Source organism: Alexandromys fortis, unplaced genomic scaffold, assembly GCF_014885135.2.
Source record: "Alexandromys fortis isolate MF-2015 unplaced genomic scaffold, M_Fortis_MF-2015_v1.1 scaffold_34, whole genome shotgun sequence".
Taxonomy (NCBI): Eukaryota; Metazoa; Chordata; class Mammalia; order Rodentia; family Cricetidae; genus Alexandromys; species Alexandromys fortis.
In genome coordinates, this window is record NW_026067933.1 from 7702166 (window position 1) to 7714641 (window position 12476).

The 12476-nt window shown below is 36.9% G+C and overlaps 1 protein-coding gene across 2 annotated transcripts in view; it reads right to left on the reverse strand.

Annotated features, from left to right (window-relative positions):
- Positions 1 to 12476, reverse strand: part of Cftr (CF transmembrane conductance regulator) — a 144690-nt gene that overhangs the window by 39904 nt on the left and 92310 nt on the right. For both annotated transcript variants that reach the window (XM_050145938.1, XM_050145940.1), the window contains 5 exons: positions 10715 to 10843; positions 6771 to 6808; positions 5760 to 6010; positions 2340 to 2419; positions 221 to 371 (listed from right to left, as the gene is read on the reverse strand). In XM_050145938.1, coding sequence (XP_050001895.1) covers positions 221 to 371; positions 2340 to 2419; positions 5760 to 6010; positions 6771 to 6808; positions 10715 to 10843 — 649 coding nt within the window. The remainder of the gene's footprint in view (positions 1 to 220; positions 372 to 2339; positions 2420 to 5759; positions 6011 to 6770; positions 6809 to 10714; positions 10844 to 12476) is intronic.

Here is a 12476-nt window from a genome sequence, read left to right on the forward strand (position 1 = left end):
CCCCACCCCCACACACACACCCCACCCCACTCCCACACACACTACCCCACCACACTCCCACACATGCCACTGTTACATATTAGAGATGAAAAGCAGAAAACTTTCTCTCTTTTTTTTTTTTTTTGAAAGCAGGATAATGGAAATGAATCATAAAAAGCATAAAAAGCTCCTGTGACTGCCTTAAGTCCAGGGAGCCCTGCACATTCATTCCATGCTGTACCTTCAGATTCCAGTTGTTTGAGTTGTTGGGAGGTATGAAGAAAATATGCCCTCAGTAAGATAAAGGCCACTAACCCAGGCACGGTTGCCAGGAAGATATAGGGCAGTAAAATCGAAACGACTGTTATAGCTCCGATCACAATGAACAGCAACTGTGGGGTCAAAGAAAGCATGGCGGTGAGTGAAAATGTCCCTTTTTAAAGTGGTGTACTGGTAACATATCTACACATGTTCCTTTACCTGTTCCATTCTGAAGAAGGAATCAGGCATTTTCCCGGACAATGCTATCTCAAAGCCAGTTTCTCCTGGTTTCATGGAAACAGTTTAAAATGGTTTACTCCCTTCTCAAAACTCACCTACTTGTATTGTAATAATTGGAGATATTCCAATTATTTAATTAGAGGAAATTAAGCATTATTTTTCTATCCATACTGTCAAAATGAGTTTTGCCTACCAACCACAGGCATCTCTCAATATTACCTCCCCAAATAATTAGAATGCTGTTGGCAATACTTGTATGTGTTTATCAGATGGACAGTCTACATGACATCAAGCCCACATTATTTTTAAAAGTTAGACGTCTCCTAATATTTATTTCACAATAGCTAATTTGAATATGCAAACCATAAACAATCATTTTTTAAACCAACGTAGGGCAACTTCCCTAAGCCAGTGAGTGAGCCGCTGCTTCACTGGTTCCCATGGGCTTTCGAGCTGGTGCCCTATCGGGGAACACTGAGGGTGGATCTTAGACTTAGAGAAACCTTTCCGCTGTCTGTTGCTTCACAAAGTCCTAGCAGCTCTATGACTTGAGCTGAAACTGTTCAAGCTGCATGGGACTTGAAAGCCATAATAAATGTAAAGTCTTCAATATGTAAGATAAATATTTGAAAATTATGTCTCCCAGATTTCTGAGGTGAACTTGATAGAAGATACTCAGTAGACCATCAAAATAAAAAAAAATATTTATCACTCAGTACCATTTTTAATACTTTAGCATACAGACCCAGATATATGTCCACAGTCCAGTGAGTACCTAATTATATTATATTACACTGTGTTGTATTTTATTAGTATACTCATATTATGCACCTATGATTTACTTTCTGGAATGTGAAACTAATGGCCAGTGTTAAAGACACACAAAATCACACTTTTGAGCACCTGAATCAAACATGGGTTAAAAAATTCCAACAGGTGCTGCTACTGCTAAGTTATATCTTTACACACAGCGATGAAGGAAATCCAAAACACAGTTCACCTAGACAGTGTATTTGATTATGTCGATCATTTCAGAGGAGGTAAACCAGCAGCTGGTTTCTCTGTGTGTGCTGATGTTGCTTGTGTATACACATGAGGGTGAGAGTCCCTATATTTTTATTCAACTTCTTTCAATGTAGTATTATTTTGGAGAGAAGAGAAGGGGACAAGTTATAAGAATGAGTCATCCCAATAAGGGCAGTGTTGCGTTCCAACTATCTCTTCAAGCACATTTGCTCTCGAAGCATCAGGAAGTCTTCAGAGAGCTCAGAGGCTGTGTCTGGATCAGCAGGCAAGGCTATCAGCTTACAACTGACCTAGGTCCTGTGACCTTGGAGTCCTAATGTGGCTCAAGGTGACTTTCATTAACTGACTGGAGAGTCAGCCTCACAGCCCAGCTATGTGGGAGATCTAGTCCCTGAAGGCAAGCCTTCACAGTTTCTGAACATTTCTTTTCCTTCATGTTTTCAACAAGCCATCTTCTTTCCCTCTGTTAAGTCTCATTTTGTGGGACACTACCTAAATTGTATTGCTCATGGGTAAGGCTGGAGTGGAGTTGAGTCTATCCAGAGACTCATGTATTTCAGTGTGGGACCTAGGATATGGAGGATTTTATGGCCATCCAGCTAGACAGACTCCCATCTAAAGGAGGGCCTGACAGGAATAAACAGATCCAACTACTCACAGAGCTGGTTAAAGTTCTGACTTTTGAAGACTGTTCTCCATAAAACTTAAGTCATTAACCAGGACTTCAACTATTATAGGAAAAATAAGCAAAACTGTATCTGCTTCTTTTTGAAACTATTAAGAAAACTTTATGGCAAATAAAAAACCCTTCATAATGGTTATTCTGTACAAACCTGGATGAAGTCAAATATTGTAAGAGGCAGGAAGTCATCCAAAATTGCTACATCTTTGGAGAATCTGTTAATAATCCCACCTGTGATACAAATAAAAATTTTCAAAAAAGCAATTACTTTTAAAAGGACACGAATGTATTTCATATTAAATTTGATTTACAGCAAAAGAGTTTAGAATAAGAATTATCATCTAATCATAAAATCAAGGACTTAGCAAATATTAGCATTGCTCAAAATTCTAATTATGTATTCAAGTTATTGTCTTCTACTTTGAACTTTTATAAAACACAGAACCCTCTACAAGTCAGCTCAAACCAATGTTGTTAATCAGGTTATTTTATAATTAAGGTTAGGCATGGTTGGTAATCCTACCACTTGAACCTCACTTCTGCTGCTCTGAGCTTCAAGGTTCTTTAATGGATGTGTTCTCATCCTCTCTTTACATTCATCTCCAAGACACAGGGCATATACACCCTTCCATCTGAAGTCTATGCCCTCCAGAAGCAACTCTCCAGAACCCATAGCTGTCTCCTTTATTTAGTACATCGCAGATGAGATTCCTTTTTATTTTATCTAGCTTCTTCACTGACAGTCTAAGCTTCAACCTGTATTCTAAATTTCAGACTCACACATCAAAGTCTTGATTATCTGTTGCCTTAATGAACTAAAAAATCCCATGTCTACTACATGCCTGGTACAAAGCTGGGTACAGAGATAACAGAGGTAATTAACTCACTCTCCTTGTCCTTGAGGAATTCATTGTCTAAAAAGGAGGTAAACAAACAATTTGATAGAGTGTAACATAACACTATGACAACATTGTAATAGCTAACCTTATCATTCACTAACTATTAGCAGCAGGATGAAGTCCAAAATTCCTTGTTTGATATTTAAAATATTTAATTCTTTTCCTTAATTTGTCCTTAACTAACCTAGGTTCCTCTACTCAAATACTCTTTCAGTAAGTGTGTCTATTGTCTAGACAGTCTACCATTTCCTACCTTTCTGCTTCACCTTGTGTTGTTTCCTTCTGTCTAAAACCCTTTCTCCTCATCTCCTCCTGTCTATTTCGTACCTCTTTCCTGGCTCAACTCAAATGCCCTGTCTGCAAGATAGATTTGGTATTTGCTGCATCTGGAAGCAATCTATTTCTTTCCTTGTCTTCATGCTGGAGTGACAGAGACTACGTATGTGCTATAATATATCACAGTTGCTTGTGTGTGTAGCCACGCCTTTCTCTTTTCCAAAATGGTAGACTTTTGAGGTGGATAGGATTATTCCATGTTTATTTTATATGACCCAAGACCAATGCAAAAATCCTTAGTAGATATGTGGCATGTATTAGTTAACATATTATTTAACATACTCATTAGAAAGAGTGGTATATCCTTCCATAAATAACTCAGAGAATGAATGTACACACCATGACATTTATAATTATGATTTAGAAACTGAAAGCTTGCGCTGGTAAAAGAGTATCATCAGATGATACTTTTATTTGAAAATTTATTTCAACTAGTGTTCTATGCAGTATAACCATACTTTGCTGAGAACCTATATTATGTATCTATATGGGCACAAAGTCATTTGAGTGTGACAGGGTGGATAAAAGTAGCATAAGAAAGTCAAAGAGTAAGAGAAAATTAAGATCAAGGGAAAACAAAGTCAATGTGCAATTTTGAATGGCACATCTAGGAGAAATTCTAAGTAGTTGTTGCCAAGTATAAAAGAATAACTAGGTAACAGAAGGAGAATCATAAACCATGAATCTAATAGCATTTTTAATGCAAAACAAAATTTTTATGTACAACAACAATGAAAAAAATGAGGGCAGGCCAAAGGGAGGTGTTCTAAGATCAACTTGCTATTTTAGCTATCAGGAAGGTGAATAAGGAGGAACACAAACAACAGATGAAATTTTGGGAAGACAAATGAGAAAAGAAGAATGTGTGCCACTCACTAACAGGGGAAACAGAGCAGGCTGGGGTGCACTGTGAGTGGACATTATGGGAGCAACAGGGAAAAGTGCACTTCCTTAGCGAGCAACCTCCCACAGAAGGAAAGGACAAAAAGAAGCTAACGTTTATTTCACATAGGCTGTTAGCAGTAATAATAACCATTTATACATGGCCAAACTAAACCTCAAATGTTTGTGTCCTTTCCACTGTGATTCATGGCCCATGTTTTAGTATGCTATGAATTGGGGAAATCCTTACCCGCTTGGGTTCTCAGAGTTCTATAGAAGCAAACCCACCAGATCAAGTGAATTGGCAATTTCCTTTATTTCTAAAATTCTTAGAACAAAAGAGTATGGTCAGCAGGGCAGAGAACCCTGATTGCTCTTTGGGCTGACGAGGGAGGGGGACTTGATTGGGGGAGGGGGAGGGAAAGGGGAGGCGGAGGTGGGGAAGAGACAGAAAGCTTTAATAAATTAAAAAAAGAATATGGTCAGGAGCATATGTGAATGAGGCAAACCTTTGGTGAGATACAAAGGCTCAAGAGAAAATCTCATTATCTTTCTAGTACACCAACACTGAACTTTGGTCACCTAGACAAACTATGTGCTTTTATTCTGAGGTTTTTAAAAACAGACCAAGCTAAGAAGTCTCAATTCTCTATATTTAGTGTAATTTCTATGTCATGCCTGACATCTCTCCTTACTTGTGAGTACCTTTGGGGCAAGAATGAAATCCTATTCATGTTTATGTGACAGGCTTTCCCTGGTTTTGGGCCTTATAGAGGGATCTCTAGTTACAGCCATCAGGGCATGTAGGAGACTCATTATCTTCACAGTCTTTAAATAGGAGCTTATCCATAGAGGAATCAATGCAACCCGTTTTCAAAGATGCTTATTAGCACAGATTTTCAAACGTTTGGTTCTCTCTGTGACTGTAATTACAATGGTGTCAAAAGGCTTGATACCAAGTATCATGTACTGTAGCTGTCTCAAAATATATTTAAAATCTTCCCCTGCCCCCAATGTCCTTTTATACATTCATATGACTACTTTGAAGAGTCTCCTGAAACAGTTATTTTCCCCATCAAAAATGCTTTTCATAGAAGAATTTTCTATTTTCCATGACAACTTCAAATTTCTTTCTCCTGGGAACAATCTTATCGAGGAGAATATAATGCCTGGGGAAAAGTTAGATCAAGTATGTGAAATGAAAAAGGCCAAGTTGTCCAAATGAGGTGCTTCTACTGAGGCTACTGCCTTACTGTCAATCACATTATGACAAAATGAGTAACCCTATTAGGGTGCTACAGAAATGCCAGTCACCATAGTTCTCATTGCCTACAATATCTGAGAAGCGTGAAAGAAGGAGCTGAGTAAGGGGCAGATGCCTGTGCTCAAGCCCATGCTGCTGTTAGATAGCAAGTGAGCAGGGAGTTCCATTTTAGACGCCTAATCCAAATTACCTGCTTTTAGTGTGTTCAAGGTTGACATTGGTGCATGAAGAATAGAATGTAACATTTTCTGGTGTAAAATTCTTGCTGCTTTGATTAGTGTATGCACCAGGGGCAAACCTCTGAAGAGGCCCAAGGCAAGCAAAGTGTCAGCCACTCCCACATAAATGTAAAAAATGTAAAAGAAGCTTGTATGGGTGATAATCACAAGATAGGTGCTATTTGTAGTTAAAGTAGCATTTTTCCCATCATGAGGAGGGTTGCTGTAAAGCAAAAAAAATAATGGTTATTATTTTACAATCAAACTTGCAACTGAATCATAATAAAAGCATAAAGAAGCATGAATTATGGACTTAAAAGAGACTATCCCCATAGGTTTATAACTTTGGTCTTACCAAAAAGTTTTAAGTTTTCTGATAATGGAAATAGATACAGTTGATACTGATTTGAACAAATACTTAGTATAAACTATTAAATGTAAAATGTTCCTTTATGTATTTTATTGTATTTCATGGAAACAGAAAACAACTAATTTTTAAAAGGTAAGTGAAGACCTGAAGGCACTAAACAGCTTTCAACTTGAACAAATTCAGGAAACTTTATGGATCTCTTGAGCATCCATAGTTTTAGTTACTAGTGGAATGAGAAAAAGGCTCTTAAAATGTATCTTTACTGAGCAGGTATATATTTATTTTCCTTGTCATCAGTTTGCTTTAACAACCACTTGCATAAAACTTACACTATACTAGGCATCATATAAACCTAGAGCTATGTTAAAGTAGATGTGGCAACATGCATGAGATACATGCACATACTACGCAATTCTACATATGGGGCTTGAGCGCAGAATTTAGTATCTTTGTCCTGGAATTCATCTCCTAAGAAACTGAAGAATGACTGTAACTTATTTTTCTCCTCTCATAATTTGGAGGAATGTGCAATTAAACATAGCAGATATGGAAATACTTTAGAATCTCCAAATGGAAACAAAACTCAATCCACAATAATGTGTAGAATACTCACTTTTTAAGCAACCACAAGACAAATAAAGAAGCAGCCACCTGAAATGGAATAATCCACAGTTGATTTTTTTCTACATCTTTATCTGTGCTTTCCACACTCATTTCTAAATTCAACACGGCCAACATCTCAGTGAACACAGGTTCAGTGTCTTGGCTTTGTACTTCTGGAGTCAGCAGCTACAGTAATTGTTTTAAGTGACACTATCAGGGTAAGTTAAGACTCAGCTACTTAAATAATAAATTTTATTTTATTTTATCTTACTAGTTTTAAAAATGAAATTGAATGACATGATTTTAATTGTCATGTTTTCTCACTGTATACAAAGTCCCCATGTACTGTCTTAGTAAAAAAGAAAAATTTTGTTTTCTTGAGATTCAAGTAAATGCAGAACAACAAAAAAATCCAACAAAAATCTGGGTTTTTGAAAAGTCTTTGTTCTTATACATATGTCTTCCTGTGTCTTCAGACTAATGAAATTACTCAAGACTCTAGATAAGTCACATGCACTGAAACACTCAATTATTACACTCCTTCTATGTTCCTACTAGAAGAAAACCACTGGCCACACTCTGAAGAGAAGCAGATCCCGGAAATGCATATCTCTGAATAGACAGTAGACAACTCTTCTAAAGAGCTGCAATCCTCATTCCCCAAAGTCATCTACAGGTGGCAGGTCGAGGGGGGTGGTTCTCCATTCCACATCACCCACATGTGCATGGGGAAGGTCGGGGATGAGCTAGGTCAGTCCAGGACTGTACGAGCCAGGGACCTCACAGAGAGGCCAAGGCGAGAGGTCCTAGATGGTCCCTTACCCCAGCCGTGGAGCCAGGACATAAGTTATTGTTCACATTAAAGAATCCTGTTCCTTGTGTACATTTTAAGCAAAGGAAACATCTCGGGATTGTATGGGAATAAAACTTGTTTGAAAATTTGGAAAAAAAAAAAAAAAGGTGTGGGCCTAGTTCCTAATGTAAAGTTATTTCCCGGCTGCCAGGTGAATTCATCAATCCAAACTGTTTCTACTGACAATAGTAAAAGCATTTTTGAAGACTTGGTAGGAGGCCTTTAGAAAAAAGTTTTGAGGGTGAAAGAAACAACAGAGTAACTCTATCATTTCACTCTAGAATGCTTCAAAGCTATAACATTCATGTGAATTTTCTCTAGATGATTAAGTTATAGCAGCAACAAACTAAATAATAGCCATTTTCCATTAGTAAACTGAGGAGGTTAAACATGATGCCTTATTACATGGAATGCAGTATATTTTAATTCATAGATTTTCATGCATTTTGTATGACAAATAATGCCCTAAAATACGCATCCACAAAAAAATAAGATGCTCTGAGAAGACTACCATTATTGAACAGGAAAGGTAGTATTATGGAAACACCCTATGTCTCTATCTTATTACTGAAACAAAGCCACTTAGGAACTCCTAATTAACAAACTAAAGAAAGAGCAGTTCTCTGATGTAGGCTTAAAGGCTGTAAGACAATACAGTGACCAGGATCTTCAGATGCTGCACTCAAAACACCCTCCGGTTATTGTAAAGGAAACAGGAAACATCCCTTAATCCACTGTTTACATTTTCCCTTTCTAGTCCTGGATACACTGCCAAGAAGGGCCACTAGAAAGAGTAGCACAATGGAAATTTTAGTCTATTTGCTTAGTGTTAATAAGAACTTATAAAAGACATAGGTTTTATAGGAAATGTATGAAATGTACACTTTTCCAAAATGACACATGACTGAAAAATGTTAGCAAATTAAATATTCAGGTTTTTATCTAGTTTAGCATATGAAGAAACAAAAAAAGACAGGATGAACTACTAAATTTATTTCATATTACAAAAACAAATCATTAAATAAATGCTATAAAATAATAAATATGAATGGATATACAGCCTTTATTAAGGTTTAAATTAGGTAACTCACTTTGATGAGGAGGATATGCATCTTGATGTTTCTTTGGGTATTTTCATCATTAAATATAAGGATCTATCAGTGCTTATAAAAACTAAACTACCATTGTGGACTGGCACCTGTACCACAATAGAATATACCAGGAAACATTCTAATAGTCAAAAGAAATGCACAGACTGATATTAAGAAAAAGAAGTTTAGTCTAAAGGAAAATGTATGTAAATTTTGATTGAAAGAAACACAATTGTAGATATTAGCATATATGTTGTTTAGCTGTACAAGCATACACATCATTTTAAAACTACTAGCCGGGCGATGGTGGCGCACGCCTTTAATCCCAGCACTCGGGAGGCAGAGGCAGGCGGATCTCTGTGAGTTCGAGGCCAGCCTGGTCTACAGAGCTAGTGCCAGGACAGGCTCCAAAGCCACAGAGAAACCCTGTCTCGAAAAACCAAAAAAAAAAAAAAAAACCTACTATATTTCTATCATTGCTCTTCTTGTTATTCAGCACTTTGAAAGTTACTCAACTGGCCAATGTCTATAAGATATTGGAAAAAATCATACCATTAGGTTATTTCCTGCCCCCAAGAGGACATGACTGAATTTTGCCCATCATGACTTTCTTTCCCTTCCCTTTCCTTCCTTTTCCTCCTTCCTCTTCCTCCCTCCCTCCCTCCCTCCCTCTTTTCTTCTTCCCTTCTTCTCCTTCTTCTTTCTTTCTTTTAGTAATAATGACAGCTCAGTGAACAAAGGGTAGTTACATGGCATTTGCTTTCCCTTCAATAGTTAATTTCTTGACTAATGACAAGATGATTTTTTTCCTTAGGTGAATGTTGATGGTTTGGATTGAAAACGATCCTTAGGCTCATGTGTCTGAATACTTGGTCTCCAGCTACTGCACAATTAAGGAAGGCTCTTGAGCTTTTTATTTGCTTTCAGAGTGTGCATGCAATATGAACATTGCCCTACTACCCTGCTGTTATGACAGGGTCCAAGAATATAGAGCTTTCAAACACAAGCCAAAATTAATTCTCCTTTCCTTTCTTACTGGGTGATTTATCATAGCAACGGGAAAAGTAACAGAGTGAAGGAATAATATTGCGTACTTGTGTAGCAGGTACACAATCAAATACAATCAAAGCATTATGTCATTGTGGAAGTCACCCAAGCCTCCCTCAATGGAAGCTGCCCAAAACAAAGGTGCTACCAAGAATCACTACGATGAGTCACCACCTGTTTAGTTAATAACTAGACTAATATGCAGAATTCTTTTCAGTGCATAATTTCAATTTATTCAATTTCAATCAGTACTCCTGATAGTCTGAGCCTTCAGATCTTAAAAACTAAATATATTAAGATATAATGAATGAAATGAGGATTATAGGTAATAAAATTATACTATACTTGGGATTCAAGCTAGCTGTGTGAATTTTAGTGGCTCTTATCACAAAAACAAAAAATATGTTATTTGAGATGACAGTTGTGTTATCTTTGCTATTGTAACCATTTTATAATGTGTATGAACCTTTAAATATGTTGAATATATTAAATATGCCCAATAAATTTTTTATGACAATTCTTCATATACAGTATTTGTATTAGAGTATATTTTATGTTATGCCTGAAATACTAAAATATCAATAGTAATTCTAATTGTGAATTTTTAAAAAAAATTTTTAATTTACTTTTTTGTGTATATGTATTTTGCCTGTATATCTGTCTATGCACCACATGTATGTAGTACTCACAGAGGCCAGAAAAGAGCACTGGATTCCCTGGGACTGGAGTTATACACGATTGTGAAGCACTTGTAGGTGCTGGAAATCCAACCTGGTCCTCTGGAGAAACAGCCAGAGCCCTTATCCACTGGGCCAACTCTCTAGCTACCATGTGCTTTCAGAAGCTATGACCTATCTAGGCAGCTACCACTGACACATTAACAAGTATTTACATGTATGCACCCATACAAACGCAATCCTTGATTTAAAGTCACGGTAACAGTTTACAAGTAAACATGCTTACCTCAACCAGAAAAACAAGCACGCACCAAATCAGCACTATAAGCAAGCTTTTATGGAGAGTAAAATAGCGGAGGTATGTGTTCCATGTCGTCACTGGGGGTATCTTCACCATATCGTCAAAAAAACACTCCTGAGAAAAGAAGCGTGATTCTGAAACAAACTTATTCCATTCCACCACTGAGGTCTTATTTTTAATTCAGGGAAATAAAGGAACAACTCTCTAAGCTGTGGTGGCACACGCCTTTAATTCCAGCACTCGGGAGGCAGGTGGATCTCTGTGAGCTCGAGGCCAGCCTGGTCTATAAGAGCTAGTGCCAGGACAGGCTCCAAAGCTAAGGGAGAGACCCTGTCTTGAAACCTCCCCCCCGCCCCAAAAAAAACTAGTTTTGAAAACTAAGAAACAAGGTGATCTTTTAGGATAGCGTTAGCATTTAAATGATATAAATGCTTCCTAACACAACAAGTTTGGTCAGGTGGTTGGTGCCATCAGTCTGAAGTTCTCAAACGTTCCTTGATTTAAGTTGTTTCAGTGATCCATGGTCAAGTGTAGTCTGGAACTTGCTAGCTATTATATCATTTATTAAAAAAAAAGATAGTTTATGCTTACATATTCCTTAGTTATTATGGATTTTTTAGTTATAACCTAAGTCACAAAATTCTAACACTAAATATATTTTTCTAGACGCCTTTAGTTTTTTTTTTCTGGAAGATAGATTTTTAAAATGTGGGAAAAAAGATTCCTTATATATTCTAAAAGAAAAAGATGGGGTTGTTCCTCATACACATAAATGAAGTTCACAAGTGGCATTAGACTTACAAAGAAGTCCTGTTAACCTGGAGGAAGGTTCACTGACTAGAAATTAGATTGTAGGACTGGATTGACCTTTATTTAAATTCAAGGCCTACAAGCAACATCCTAGGATGCTTGAATGGGTATCTGTTGCTGAATTTCTCAGAACTTTATTTTCTTTTTCTGCAAATAGGAGCAAGGATATGACCTTCCATTACAGGGAAGGGGATAAAGTATGCTGCCTGATGTTGAAGTAACTGATGACCTGGTAACATAATTAGTCAAAGAAATCAGTCGTTACAATGCAGACTGACAACAATTTATAGACTTCAACTTGGGTGTTTCACTTAGAAGGATATTAAATCCTACAGATGAATTATCTTTTAGCAAATCATTTTAAGATTATAAAAATACTGAGTGTGTATTTTGGGGGAATTACTTATCCTTTGATTTGACAACACAGTGAACTCTGGCCTAGAGACAAGAAATGTGATTGACCAAAAGGTAACTTTCTATTAAAGACTGGCGCCACTAAACATGCTCATCTTCTAGGACTCTATTTTTAACTTCATCTAAGGCACAAGCATTGCTTAGTAAACAATAGCTTTCCTGTTTTGCATTGCTCTCTATTTTTTAAGAAAAGTCATTTTGCTCCTTAACATACAGTGACAGTCTTTCAGTCTGAGTATTGGTGTATATATGTTGAGCTTATTATCATAACTCTATAATTTTAGTGAATTTTGATGCATATTCCATGTTCCATGGCATTCTGTTGCAGTCTCTGGGTTAAGGGTGCAAAGTCCATTATTTACATAAGCAACTTCAAATATAAAATAACTATTTCTGATTGTAATTGAAATATCACATCCCCCCAAAAGTTGTGAACCAAACAAGGGCTTAGTACTGAGTCCCTTTACTAGGCCCATGACACGGTGTTTGTTATTATAAACTAGTAATTGTCTGCTTTAGTGGT